The sequence below is a fragment of the Onychomys torridus genome, chromosome 17 (genome assembly GCF_903995425.1).
Source record: "Onychomys torridus chromosome 17, mOncTor1.1, whole genome shotgun sequence".
NCBI classification, from domain to species: Eukaryota; Metazoa; Chordata; class Mammalia; order Rodentia; family Cricetidae; genus Onychomys; species Onychomys torridus.
This window is the reverse complement of record NC_050459.1, coordinates 36,760,144-36,774,945: the sequence shown is the minus strand read 5'-3', so window position 1 is coordinate 36,774,945 and position 14,802 is coordinate 36,760,144. Positions and strand designations below refer to the sequence as shown.

General features: G+C 42.6%; 1 protein-coding gene across 1 annotated transcript; it reads left to right on the top strand.

The window, feature by feature from the left end:
- The first annotated feature begins 2,616 nt into the window (after positions 1-2,616).
- Positions 2,617-12,016, top strand: Triml1 (tripartite motif family like 1). Its single transcript, XM_036209266.1, has 6 exons — positions 2,617-3,131; positions 3,372-3,467; positions 5,253-5,483; positions 7,504-7,526; positions 7,705-7,802; positions 11,122-12,016. Exons 1-6 carry the CDS (start codon positions 2,706-2,708, stop codon positions 11,658-11,660), a joined length of 1,413 nt encoding a protein of 470 aa, XP_036065159.1. The 5' UTR covers positions 2,617-2,705; the 3' UTR covers positions 11,661-12,016.
- Positions 12,017-14,802: the final 2,786 nt, after the last annotated feature.

Here is a 14,802-nt window from a genome sequence, read left to right as displayed (position 1 = left end):
TGAAATGACAGTTATATTTTTAAAACTAGGCTTTCATACAAGATATTTTCCAAATAAGCTCAATCTTGCCCACTACCCCCCAATACAGCAGGGCCTTATTATATCTTTGCAGTTATTTTTTTCCTCCAGTTCCAACCTTAGACACATCTGGTTGACAATTGTCACCATGGGATATCCCTGGCATTACCTCATCACATACTGAAAAGTAAGATACTTGAGGTTCTGATCTTCGGAGTCATGACACACTGCCTGGAGGGGTTATGGAGGATATTTTAGGAGGGCTGGGTCACTCTGTGAATTTAGCACATCTCTGATCAGAGCTACCCAGTGTGTTTAGAGAAATGATAAAGTCTGTATTCCCAAGAAAGGGTTGTGCCATTGGGGGGTAACCCTCATGCCCTAATGACACCTGTCCATTTTCCATCAGAGAGAATTAATTTATTTGAAATAATTGGAGTTTTTCCATGTTAAAGTCAGCAAACAAGATGTAGTGTAGTATGCTGACCAAAGAGAATGACCTCTTTGGTAAGAGGAGTAGATGCACTTTTCCCGTTCCGATCTGACCTAAGCATGAAGGTTCAGTGCAACCTATTTGAGCATCGCTTTGCATCTTCATCTGTAGAAGGTATTTGGTAGTAAGATTCTTCTACTTCCAGACAAGTAGAAGACTGCACCTGTGTAGTAATGTGACTTCTCTGTTTGTTCATTTAAAACATTTGCTTTTAATGTTTTGAGATAGAATCTCACTATGCTGCAGGCTGGTCTGGCCTGGACCTTCCCTTGTAGCCCAGGTTGGCCTATAATCATCAATCATTGTGGTACAGCCTCCTGAGTGTTAGAATTATGGGTATGGTTCATCACACTTCATTTGAAAACTTCCCTATGCTGATCCCTGGATTTGTGGGAAAAAACTCTTGAAGTTGGAAATTAATAACAAACAGTTATTAACTTATGAAGCTCATAAAGGGCAAGTGTTTATTTGGAAGAAGGATTTGAAAATGGAACAGTAGTGTGAATTGAAAGTAGAACATGCCAGTCTCCTAATTCCAGATTGGAATGTGGGCTTTATGATGTCCTCCAACTCAACTGTGAGACTTGCTCTTATGACTCCTTCTAGGTTGGGATGTGAATTACATTGAATGGTGGTAGCATTTCCTAAGTCCTTTTTCCTATAATGGCATTTAATTTAGGGTTTTGCAGATTTATTTTTTTAAGGCTTTTGCTTATGACTAATTCCTAACAGTTAGTGTAGAAGCTGCGCCCATGTAGCAGCCTGGAAGTCACCTCAGTCATAGAGCTTTTATGGTGCCTCCCAGATGTCACCTCTAATCCTGTGGAAAACAACACAGCTCTTCTATGGTTTGTTTAAATCCTAATTTTTGGAAATGGTGTATAAATGGCATATGTTAAAACATGGGAAAATGTCTTGGCCCTGGATCTCCACCACCAGGCCAAGAAGTGATGGATCAATGACTTCAGAAAGGTGAGTTCTGGTTAGACATGTTGAAGATAAGACAACACCTAATATCCTATTGGAGGTGAGTGGGAAAGAAGGATCAATTCTTAAAAAAGTCAGTACACAAGGTTAATGGGATAACTTCGATAATATAGACTTACAGAAGGTTGCCAAGCTGGATAGCACCAGGTCAAGAATATAAATATGGTATGGTGAACCTAGTGGAGCTTAAGAAATACTTTCTGGCAAATAACATGTGAAAAGAAGGCATGACAAGAAGGACTCATGATCACACAGCACTGTGAATGTACAGCACTTGGTACTAATTGTAGCAGTCACTGCACATCAATTGCTATACATTAAGTTTTTCATAGATCGAAATAAAAGTGTCTGCCCACTGGATTTCTGCCAAGTAAGAAATGAAAGAGAATAAGGCAGTTTATGACTAGTTTGAACATTGCTGGGAGATGAAAACAAGCAGACAAAATTATAATTATACCAGGATATATACATCCCATGGTGCAATGGTTTTTAGAGATAATGTTCAAGAATATCACTTGAACTACTTTTCATGGCAGAGGGGTGAGCATCATGGTCTTTCAGGGCTGAGTGATAAGCATAACTGTTAATTCATTGTACATCTGAGGTCAAGGAATAGTTCAGTGGTATAGTTCTTTGTTAGGATGAATATAATTAAACAAATGTCCTGAGTACCTGATCACTGTGCTGAAAGATTAAGCATTTGTTAGGCAGAGAAAAGGGTTTATTGATTAAAAGGATATATGTTGTAGTTGTCTTCTTCTCTAACTTCCCTAAATCTCCTGAAAGATTTAGACCACACTTCCTATTAGGTAGCAGAGGCTGCCACAATTTTTGTGCTAATTTGCACTAAGTAATTAAACCTTTGAGCCCCAATCCTATGTGTTTAAATGGTTTCATGATGTTGTTTATGTACAGGAACTAACTAAAAAAAAAAAAAAAAAAAAAAAAAATCCCAACTATATTGGATCCCCAGCACGTGGCATACATAGAATAGACTCAATGAAAGTTTGGGGTTGGCGATGAGTCAGTGCGCAGGAGTTCCACGTTAAGTCACAATTGGCTTTGTGCTGGAGAATACATACCATTTGGTGTAATTGGGCACAGAAGAGAGCAAGAGTTTCTTGTAACAACAACACAGCACCTGATCACCCGGTTGTGACTGAAGAGGACTTCCATAATCCCAGACTAGAAGTGTAGCCTTGTTCTGATGTCCATCCAAGAGAAAACATCCACCCCAGATTTGATGGAGAGCCTTAGAGAAGAGCTCACTTGTTTCATCTGCTTGGACTATTTCAACAGTCCTGTGACCACCGAGTGTGGGCACAGCTTTTGTCTGATGTGTCTCCTCAAGAGCTGGGAGGAACATAACACACCTTTATCTTGTCCCGAGTGCTGGAGGACTTTGGGAGCTCCTCATTTCCAAGCTAATGAGCGACTGGGGAGACTGGCTAGCATTGGTAGGCAGCTGAGATCCCAGGTCCTGCAGGGCGAAGATGAGCAGAGCAGCTGTGGAAGGACACCAGGAGCCAGTAGGGTGTTCTCTGATGATGAGCAGAGTGTAATTAATTTCTCAACCCAAAGTCATGGGATAAACAGGGCATATTTCTCAAGTGAGGCCGAGGAGCAACACAAAGTAAGTTGGGTCATTCAGTGCCAACCTCCAAGCACAGAACTGGTCCCATCCCTTATTTCATAGTGGCCTCTGTCAGTGACAGCTATGGACATATATCTTCAGGTAGCACACTACAAACTAACTTGGATCCTGTTTCCATCCTTTCTTTGAGAGTCTCTGTCATCATCCAGTGACTAGTGTTCTGGATCTTTTCACCACTGGGCACTCTGCTGTTTGCCAAGGGGTTTGTTTCCATTGCAGGAAAAACTCCAGGATGTCCTCAGTCTTTTACGGAAAAAAAAGAAGGAAGCCCAGGCTATACTCAATCATGAGAAGGAGCGAGTGATGCTATGTAAGGTCAGTGTCTATCTATGTGAGCTACCTGGTGAGATGTCAGGGAGAAAGGACCATTTTGTGTCCTGCTTTGGGGCTGCCTGCCTCTCTGTGTTCACCTAGGAACGTCACAGTTCTGCTCAACTTCACTCACCACAGGTCCATTGACTTTTCCTTGTGTATCTTCCTTGGCTAGCCTCAATCTATAATGAATCTGATGAATAGTATTCAAAATCCAAGCCACAGATTTGCAAGACAGGGTGGAAGCCACTTTAAAAACAAGTCTCTCAAATGCTTAGGGAAAAATTGCATGCAAATTAAAAGAAATAAAGTGGAAGGGACAATAATGGCAAAATAGTAGACTGAAGCATACTGGAATGAATGCCTAAGGTTAGTCACAGATTTGGATTTCAATTGCCTAGCAGTTAGAGAAAAGAATTAAAGGTTTAAGATGGCACAGTGTAGATATTAGGGCCATGGCTCAGTGGGTGAAACAAAATAAAAAACACTTGACATGCAAGCCTGATCATCAGGCTTGGAGTTTGGACATGCAGAACCCACCTAAAAGCCAGAAAAACAAGTATTTGTAACCCCTTGTGGGAGACAGAGACATGACAATCCCCAGAAGCTCATAGACAGGCTAGCCTGGTATACAGGGCAATGAACAAGGAGACACTGTCTCAAACAAGGTTGAATGTGAAGACCAATTATACCTGAGGTTATCTATGGTCTACACACACACACACACACACACATACACACACACACACACACACCCCTATATCCTCGTGCAGTTGAAGTGAATATTTGAATTTCCTAATAGACTCAGAGGAAGTTTGTTTTGTTTATTTGAGGCAGGCTCTCCCTAAGTAGCCCAGGCTAGCCTTGAACTCCTGATTTTTTTTTTTTTTTCCTATCCTTAGCCCTTTCAAATGCTGGGATTTCAGGTGTGGTATATCACAATGCACGACAGACTTTGAATTGTTTTTTGTTTGTTTGTTTTGTGAGACCTAGTTTTGCTGAATGATCCAGGCTGCTCAGGAACTCACTATGTAGATGAACTGGGTGACCTCAAATTTTGCATCCATCCTCCGACCTCTAGGGGCCTCTGCTTCCTGAAGGTTGGTTTTACAGTCATGTGCCACATGCCAGCTTAGATCTAGAACTTAAGTGCAACTCTGTGATGTATTTCTAGTATGTTATCTGATGCCGAGTTTGTTTTTAAAATCATTATTTGTCACATATATCTTTCATAACATTTCTCCTTTTAAGTTTAATTTTACTTTCGAAAATTTTCCTCTTAAATTTCATTTTATTTTCTCCTGGTATAGTGGCACACACCTTTAATCCCAACACTTGGCAGAAGCAAGTAGATCTCTGTGAGTTCAAAGCTACACAGTGAGACCCTGTCTTGAAAAAACAAAAGACAATTTTTTTTTTTTTACCTTGTATTTTCAGTCAGTGCTGATTACTACGTGTCATACTTTTTGATTTTTTTTTGTGGCTGTTGTTCTTTTCTTGCAGTAGAAAAGACAGATCTTAGCTTAGAAAATCTGATAGTGTTGACTGTTATGGACACACACACCTGGCAAAACCTCACTCTTCATCCATCTTGTCAATGTGAGGTACACATTATAGGAGTGTTTCTGTTGCTCACATTGTGTGTGTGTGTGTGTGTGTGTGTGTGTGTGTGTGTGTGTGTGTATGCATGTGTGTGTGTGTGTATGTGTGTGCATGGTGTGTGTGCACATGCGTGCATGCACAAGCACACGGGTATGCTCGAGCATTTCTGTGCACATGTGACAGCAGGAGGAGACAAAGACGTGCAAGCAGGTTGTGGTGTCTGAGTATATGAAGATGCACCAGTTCCTGAAGGAAGAGGAGCAGCTACAACTTCAGCTCCTGGAGAAGGAGGAAAAGGCGAACTTAAAGAAGCTGAGGGAGAACGAGATCCACCTGACCAAGCAAGTCAGACGCCTCAGCAAAATGATTGGGCAGATCGAGTTCACCTGTCAGAACCTGACTTTGGAGTCTTTTGAGGTGAGGCCAACTTCATGAGGACACTGGGGAAAATTAACGGGAAAAAGAAAATGCGTGGTGGCCCATTGTATTTCAAGCCACAGGAAATACATTTTTCTGTATTCATCGGAAAAATTAAGTTCTGCCTTAAACATAGTTTGCCTAAGGAACTGCTTTTCTGTGTAGGAAAAATTCTTGACGAGGAAGAGAAACCAAACAAGGAGGAAAAAAGAAAACATTTGCCCAGAGATAACTATAGTTTCTTCTGGAGCTATCTGTGCAAACTCAGCTTTGTCTAGTAATTCGTTATTTATTTGTAAGCTGCTGAGCATGGGCAATTTATGATTCTCGAAGATCTGGTGAAGGTGAGCACTGGTGTCCCGTAGCCTACAGGCAACTGTCATCTATAAAACGGACCTGGAGTAGCAGATATTTTCTAATCAGATGAATAGCAGTTGAGGAGAGATGCTTACACTGGAGCGAACAGGTGGCGGAACCCTTGTGGTCCTGGGGCCAAGCGCGAACAGGTGGCGGAACCCTTGTGGTCCTGGGGCCAAGCGCGAACAGGTGGCGGAACCCTTGTGGTCCTGGGGCCAAGCGCAGAGTTCCGTCTTTGCCTATTGCGGTCTCCAGGCCACTGCACTCATTAGCATCATCTCAGTCATAAGCCATGGGACCCACTTTAGCTTCAAGTTTATTCATGATCAGATTCTACAGGGTGCTCTCTCATTTTGTGTCTTCTGAATGACTAAATGGCAAGAAAAAACACAGCATGGCCTTGGTCTCCGCTTTCCTTGAATTGTTTTTTCCTTGATCATCTCTGGTTCTGGGACATGAGGTTAATATTTGGCTTCATTCTGAACAAGGGAAGGGGGGCTAAGGGGTCCCACTTTTCTCGGAGCATGTATTGGCAGGAAGTTAGTGGTTGCTGGGGGTAGGACAAATAGTTTTTCTTTTCTTTGCTTTTTTTTTTTTTTTCTGAGGCAGGTTGTTTGTGTGTGTGTGTGTGTGTGTGTGTGTGTGTAGCTTTGCCCCTTTCCTGGAACTCACAGAGATTCACCTGCCTCTGCCTCTCGAGAGCTGGGATTAAAGGCTTGCACCACCACCACCTGCCATAGACAATTTTTTCAGTGATGTACCCACTAGCAAGTTGCCCATGGTCTGTAAATAATCTCTTACCCATGTCCCCATAAAGAACCCTAATAGAACTCATTGGGTTATCAAACAAACAAACAAGTCATGTGAGTAGAATTGTGGGCATGTTGGGAAGAGGAAGGGGCTGAATAAGAGGACAAGATCAGAATTCCTTATTTGCATATGTGAATACATCAAAATATATTATGTACAAGCATGAAAATGTCAGGATGTAACCCACAATTATGCATAACAAATATATGCTAATGAAGTTAAAACACATTTTTCAAAAAGACTTTTTTTTTTCCCCCCAAGACAGGGTTTCTTTGTAGCTTTGGAGGCTGTCCTGGAACTCGCTTTGTAGTCCATGCTGGCCTCGAACTCACAGAGATCCACCTACCTCTGTCTCCTGAGTGCTGGGATTACAGGCATGTGCCACCACCGCCTGGCCTCAAAAGACTTTTTAAGAGGCAACAAGAGATTGCTTAGTGGGTAAGGTGATTGCTGTCAAGGCTAACCACCTGAATTCTGTCCATGGCTGGGATTCCTGTGATTGAAGAACAGGCTTCTCTTAGCTCTCCTTTCACCTCCATATTCCTGCATTGGCAAAGGACCTTCCCTTTATATAATAAGGTGCTATTTGTGTTTAATTAAAAGCATGGAAGAGAAAAAAAAGAACAAACTATTCTCTGCTTAGTGTGATAAATATCTCATGTTCATTAAAAACCATCCCTAGAAGAAGCCAGGCTTTGACTCTCCTGCCCTGTCTGTTAGACCTTCTCAAGGTATGCTAGGACCATGAAAGTAGATTCTGTGAAAGGAGCAGAAGACTGTGATGAGCGTGGATTCAGTGTTCGATAGTGATTGACACGAACAGATAATAACCTTCTTCTCTTTATATCCTTAGGAAGTCAGAGGAGCCATGGATCGGTAGGTCTCCATTACGTCTCTAGTGGGTACCAAATGGAGATCTGGTGCCGATGAAATAGGGGTGAGGTGGGGAGGGGGATGTGGATGTTGTTGGGGAGAGATGATGAGGACCACTAGGTTGGACTAGGTCGTGGAGTACGTGCCAAGGAGAGACTGAGGCTCTCTTTTCTCTTGGAAGGTGTGAGCTGCTGTTACTTCAGTGTCCAGAGACCACCATCACGGAACTGAGCCTGTGCCGCATCACTGGGATGAGGGATATGCTGAGAAAATTCAGCAGTAAGTCCGCCTCCTTGTCACATGTCCAGAGCTTTCCCTAAGTTCAGCACATGTTGTGAGCACTGCTGAGCTCCTGGACAACTCCTGGTATCAAATACTTGGACATAAGGCTCCCAGGGACAGGATCCTGCGCCAGCGCTAAGCACACAGTCACTGCCTACACTTGAGCCAAGAGGCAGCGAGCCTTGCTTGAGGTTCTATCAGGCTCTGCCTGTTGTCAAAGGGTTCTACTTTTGTCGCCTTGTTCTGTGATGTGTACACAACACACACACACACACACACACACACACACACACACACACCACATACAATAATCCTCATGCGGAGGATCCTGCTTTGTCAGCTCTCCCAGTGTTAGGATAAAAGCTAGGTTAAATTCTTTTGTTTTAATCTTTTTTTTTTTTTGTGCAGGCAGGAGGCAGGCAGTGAGAGTGATGGTAGTGTCTCTGTGTGTGTGTGTGTGTGTGTGTGTGTGTGTGTGTGTGTGTGTGTGTATGTGTGTGTGTTCAGGTATATGTGCCATTCAATGGGTATAGAGGACAACCTTGGGTGTTTGTCTTTGACTCTCTGTTTGAGGCAGGTCCTTCTATTTGTCATGCCCAGATACTTTGGGAATACATTTGAGTAGAAACTGTCTAAGTTGGATTGTTACCTGTAATGGTAAACTACTGCCATTGTTCAAAGATGGGGGTATGTAGAACCTAATGCATATTGGGGTACAGGTCGTCCTGCAGTTACTAGGTGCATTGATTGGAGAGGGGTGTGTGCACAGTGCATACAGATGAAGGCACTAGAATGCCAATTGCATTATTATAAGAGGGTGCATATGGAAAATAACTCAACACCAAATGGAGCCCCAAACTTGACTGCTTGTTTGCCTGCTTCAGTGGGGGTAAATCATTCCATCAGGAGTCAGCGAAATTTTGAGGTCTCTCATGTGACTTCCTTACGGGTGAGTGGAGATAAAGCTCCGAAGAGCTCATAGATGCATTATGATGTTGTCACTATTGTGCTAACTCACACAAAGCTGCGTTTGACCATGAAGAATATGAATAGAATTTTGCTATTATCATATGCAATGATTTTGTAATCTTAGTAGTTAATCTCTAAGAATTTCTAGTTTCTTTTAAATTTATTTTTATTTAATTGTTATGCATTTATTAAATAAGAGCCCATATATCCCAGGCTGGCCTAGAAGTCCCTATGTAGTCAAGGATGATCTTGAATTTCTGATCCTCCTGATTCCACTTCCAAAGTGTTGTGACGACAAGTTTGACCGCACCAGGTTTTGTGCGCTGCTGGGGACTGAACCCGGGGCTTCGCACACGTTAGGCAGGCACTCTATCAACAGTGTGGCACCTCCAGGCCTTCCTTCAAATTTATTTTCCTAATTAAAAAAAAAAAAGACTTGCTCTTAATTATGTGTATATGTGTATGCCTGTGTGTGGGTGCACATGAGTTCGAGTACCCAAGGAGGCCAGGGATGTCAGATCCCCTGAAGATGTATTTCAGGGAGTTGTAAGCTACTAGGCAGGAGTTCTGGGATGTAACTCACATCCTCTGGAAGAGCATCATGTACTTTAACTACAGAGCCATTTCTCTAGCCCTTGTTATTTTATTTGTTTGTTTGTTTGTTTGTTTACTTGACAGAGTCTTGTTATGTAGCCCAGGCTGGCCTCAATCAAATTCATGGCAATCTTTCGGCTGCAGCCTTTCAAGTATTGGAATGACAGGCCTGTGCCATCTGGTCTGGGTTAACTTTTAAATTATTATTATTATTACAACTACTATTGCAGTATTGGGGATGGCCCCCAGAGCCTTGTGGATGTGAGGCAAGTCCTCTATCCTTGAGCTCTATGTCTATGCCGATTTTAAAAAATTATTATTATTATTATTATTATTATTATTATTATTATTATTATTATAATTGAGACAAGGTCTCAGGGAACCCAAGCTAGCCTCCGGTTTACTATGTAACTGAAGATGACCTTATACTCTGACTCCTCTAGCTTCTACCTCCTGAGTGCAGAGATGGCCTCCACACCTAGCTAGTTTCTATATGTGTATGTATACACTCAATTATATACATACATACATAAACATATGTATTTAATAAAACTATACTAACATACATGAAAAATTATGATTGCCACAATGGTTAAATGCATTAATGCATAGGAAATGATATACATTTTAGAAGGAGTGCCACGAACGTTAATTACCTGTCTCTCTCAGTACTGCAGAAAATCCTGATGCCATGGCTAACAGCAAGGGCATCCTTGTATGGATAGATAACCTAAATTCCAAAACTGTCTTGCCTAGGGAACCACTTTTCTTATACTTCTAGGTTCCTCTCACCCTCACAAGTGTGCAGAGTCTCTCTGCACGTGCGTCTATTCTTTCTGATCTTTTCACTATCACAGATATGTGAGAAATGAGCTCAGAGATTCTGTTCTGGTTTTTGCTTACTTTGAGATAGGGTGTCATTACATATTCCAGGCTAGCCTTAAACTTATGGCAATCCTTGTACCTACAGTTCCTAAGTATTGGGTTTACTGACATAAGATACCAAGTCTAGCTACAGGTAGGTCTTTACCCCCTCTTCTTTTTTCTTTTCTTTTCTTTTTTTTTTCTTTTTTCTTTTTTTTTTTTGAAACAGGATTTTTCTGTGTATCCCTGGCTGTCCTGGAACTTGCATGCAGACCAGACTGGCCTCGAACTCACAGAGATCTTGCCCCTGCCTCCTGGTGAGCCACCACCACCACCACCACCACCACCACCACCACCACCACCACCACCAGGATATACTTTTTCTTTTCTCAAGAAGGCTATCTCAGCAAATTCACTGAAATTACATTTAAAATCCTTCTTGTTGATTTTGAAATAGGATCTTACACTGTAAACCAGGCTGGTCTTGAACTCACGACATAGAGCAGTTTGGCCTCAAATTTGGTTATGAAACCAGATTTTGCTGTGTAGCCCAGGCTATCCTTCCATTTACTACGTAGTCCATGCTGGCTTTGGACTCATACACTCTTTAGTCTTATGAGTGCTGGGATTGCTTGCCTGGCTAACACCTAAGTTACATTTAAAGACTAGGCCTAGCTAGGCTTGGTAGTCATGCCTAAATCCCAGCACTGAAAACATTGATGTAGGAGAGAACTGCCAAGTTCAAGTCCAGCCTGGGCTACTTGGTTAGGTCCTGTCTCAAACACAAATAAATAATAACAGGACTAGCTATTAAGAATTTATCTTGAAATGAATATATATGGGAGGTTTTCAAGGATGTCAAATGATTCACTCTTTTCTCTTCTTACAGCAGATGTAACTCTAGATCCAGCCACAGCCAATGCCTACCTAGTTTTGTCCGATGACCTGAAAAGTGTGAGATATGGAGGAACCAGACAGCAATTACCTGACAACCCAGAAAGATTTGATCAGTCTGCAACTGTGTTGGGAGCGCAGATCTTCACCTGTGGGAGACACTATTGGGAGGTGGAAGTGGGGAACAAGACTGAGTGGGAAGTGGGCATCTGCAAGGACTCTGTGATCAGAAAGGGCAATCTTCCCAAACCCCCTGGGGACCTCTTCTCACTTATAGGCTTAAAAATTGGAGATGATTACAGTCTCTGGGTTTCATCGCCTTTGAAAGGTCAACATGTCCGAGAGCCCGTGCATAAGGTCGGTGTGTTCTTGGACTATGAGTCTGGACATATAGCATTCTACAACGTGACAGATGAGTCTCTCATCTACAGCTTCCCATCAAACTCTTTCCATGAAGCTCTCAGACCCATCTTCTCCCCTTGTCTTCCAAATGAAGGGACAAACACAGACCCTCTTATCATCTGCCACATCTGAGGGACATGCCCTGAGCGTTCAAAGACAAGGGCAAGGACCAGCCTAATCACTGAGATGGTAAGGGCATTCAAAGCCTTCATGCTTCTGATGATCTGAAAAGAAAAAAAAAAAAAAAGAAAATCCTCCCTCCCTAAAGACTTCTCACCAACCCAGTTCTGCAATGAAGAGTCGATTAAAAATCTATTCAACACCAAGAACAGAAAGCTGTTACCCTGCCTTTAACCCAGTTGGTTACGTGAGCTACCTTGTGTAATTGTGCTGGCCACACACTGAACAGCACTGCTACTGTCTGTCTGTCCTCTTTTACCTGTCTGTCTGTCAAAGGCCAGTTTGATAAATACACATCATCTTTTTTCCAGTCTGCTTATTTGCTTTTCCAGCACTGTGCAGCTTGGGTTCTTATCTACCATGTATAGCTTTGCCTGAGCAGCCACCTCAAGAGTGAGCTCCTCCTTCTAGAGTGGGTGATGGAGACGTAGGGCTCCGCGTCCTCTGAAAAGCTACATTTTCCCATGAGGCCCGGAGTCCTCATCCTCAGGAAGGCTTACACATTTAGAATGTTGTTTAGATTTGTTTTGATCATCAGGACCATTCATGCGACTATGATCTTAAGAGCCTAGAGTTTTCTGTGGTTTGTTGCAGTTAAAGGTCTGGTCAATAAATGTATCAAGGCAATGGATGCCAAACGGCTTGGGTTTTAGCTGAGGGTGTTGGCTCCACTTCTGATACTTGCTAAGAGCAGAAGTCTTTTAGTCACTAGAAGGTGGATGCTAGCCTTTCCCATCCCAGACTGCCAGAGTATGGGAGGATGGAAGGGTGTTCAGGTGAAATCCTTTGGGTAGATCTCATAATCACCTGCTGGAAGAGGTCTGCTGCATGCAAGCCCATTTTGGTGGTCTTTACCTTTGGCATTTTTCTGTCCATCTTTTTTTTTTTTTTTTTTTTTTTTTTTTAGAAATCTACCTTACATTGAAGAATGTCACCAATCATAATGTCATAGAAAAGACAAGCCAGCCGTTAGGACTTGACCACCACCACACAGCTGCCTAATTAAAGGTTTTCAGGGGGAAAATGTCATGGGTTTGTCTAAAACAGCAACTAGATGAGAGAGAGAGGGAGAGACGAGAGATGAGAAAGAGAGAGCAAGTGAGCGAGAGGATAGACAGTCTAAATCTTGAGCAGGGCATAGTGGTGCATACCTATAATCACTGTAATCACAACATGGGTGGAAGGAGGGGACCAGGAATTTAAAATTAGTTTTGATTACACAGTGCATTTGAGGCCAGCCGAGGCTTCATGGGAACTTGTTTCATCAACAAGAAAACAAATAAACCCTATTTACTCAGCATGCAAGGCCTACATGAAGTCAGTAACTGAGGCTTATGTTACAGTTCATGTTCATCCCCTTTGTCAGCCTAAATCTCTCTGTGGGGCATCTTTCTGTCTGTCTGTCTGTCTGTCTGTCTCTCTGTTTTTTCGAGACAGGGTTTCTTTGTAGCAGAGTCCTGGCTGTCCTGAAACTTGCTTTGTAGACTAGGCTGGCCTCGAACTCACAGAGATCCACCTGCCTCTGCCTCCTGAGTGCTGGGATTAAAGCCATGTACCACCATGCCCAGCTCTACTTTCTCCTTCCCTGTGATACATTTCAGCTTTGTGCCCCAGAAAGGCAGGAAGCAGATGTGAACCAGACTTCAGTGCCAGACAACACTCTCTTCTCTGTATTTATATATTTCCATTCTGTCACCACACATAGTAAATCAATGAATGGGGATGGAGGTGGCACCACTACTTTACGTGACCAGCAGATTTATTTCTTATTTACTATTAAACTAAATAACTCTTTTTTTTTTTTTTTTTTTTTTTTTTTTTAAACAGGGTTTCTCTGGCTGTCCTGGAACTTGCTCTGTAGACCAGGCTGGCCTTGAACTCAGAGATCCTCCTGCTGCCTGCCACTGCCTCTGCCTCTGCTGGGATTAAAGGTGAGCAGCACCAACTGGCCATTTTCATTTATGTCGTCACCCCCTCACTGTGAACATTTAGAGTGTTCTCTATTTGCAGCTATACCAAATGCACACAAGCCTGTGAGTGTGCTTAATGATTCCCCAGTTGTGTGTCCTGCAGGCAGGATGGTGCCTGGCAGACCTTGTGGCCCTGGGCCCGTAGCTCGACACCTGTGCAGATGTTGCACACGGGCTTACGCAGCCCCAAGGATATGACTCAACTCTTGTATTAATGGAGCAGAGGTCACAGATCTTTGACAATGGAAAGAGTATGCTCTCTGAGTTGTCTTCCAAGAAGTACTGCCTGGTGTGGTGGCGCACGCCTTTAATCCCAGCACTCACGAGGCAAAGCCTGGCAGATCTCTGTGAGTTCAAGGCCAGTCTGGTCTACAGATCAAGTTGTAGGATAGCCAGAGCTACGTAGAGAAAGCCTGTCTTGAAAAACTATATATATATGACTTACATATACACACACATATGTATATGTATCAAGACAAGATGAAATCAGAAGGTTTGGTATAAAGAACTGCAGTATGATTCACCACAAAGCCTTTCAAGTCTCAGGGAGTACTCCTCTGAAACTTGAGAAGTACCTACTTAGTGTGGGGAGACAAGGTCTTCACTGGGGACAATACATTTAACTGTTTCTCCTCTGCCCTCCCAATGACCACTTCAAAAAAGGCTTCAGAAAGGGCTCAGGGAAAACACAGGATATTGATGGGATATGGAAAACGGCATCAAAACATTTAGAATATATATTAAAAAGGAAAGATGGTAAAAGTCAGAAAAAAAAGGGGAAAAAACTTGTGGGTTAGTTGTTCCTATTTCACAGACATCCTTTTGTCCGGGCAGGTACAGGGGCACACAGCTGCCATCCTAACACTTGGAAGGTATGAAGGAAGGAGCTATGGGATGGAGAGAGGAGGGAGGGAGGGAGGAATGGGGTGAGAGAAAGACAGAGAGAGGGAGAGAGAGAGAGAGAGAGAGAGAGAGAGAGAGAGAGAGAGACAGACAGAGAGAGAAGGTTTTTTTTTTTTTCTATTGGCTTCCAGTATGGATCAAGGTTTTAAGAGGCCTGAAGCTTATGCAAATAAAGTCATTTAAAAGATGAATAATAATGAAAAAATTACAAATGATAAAAT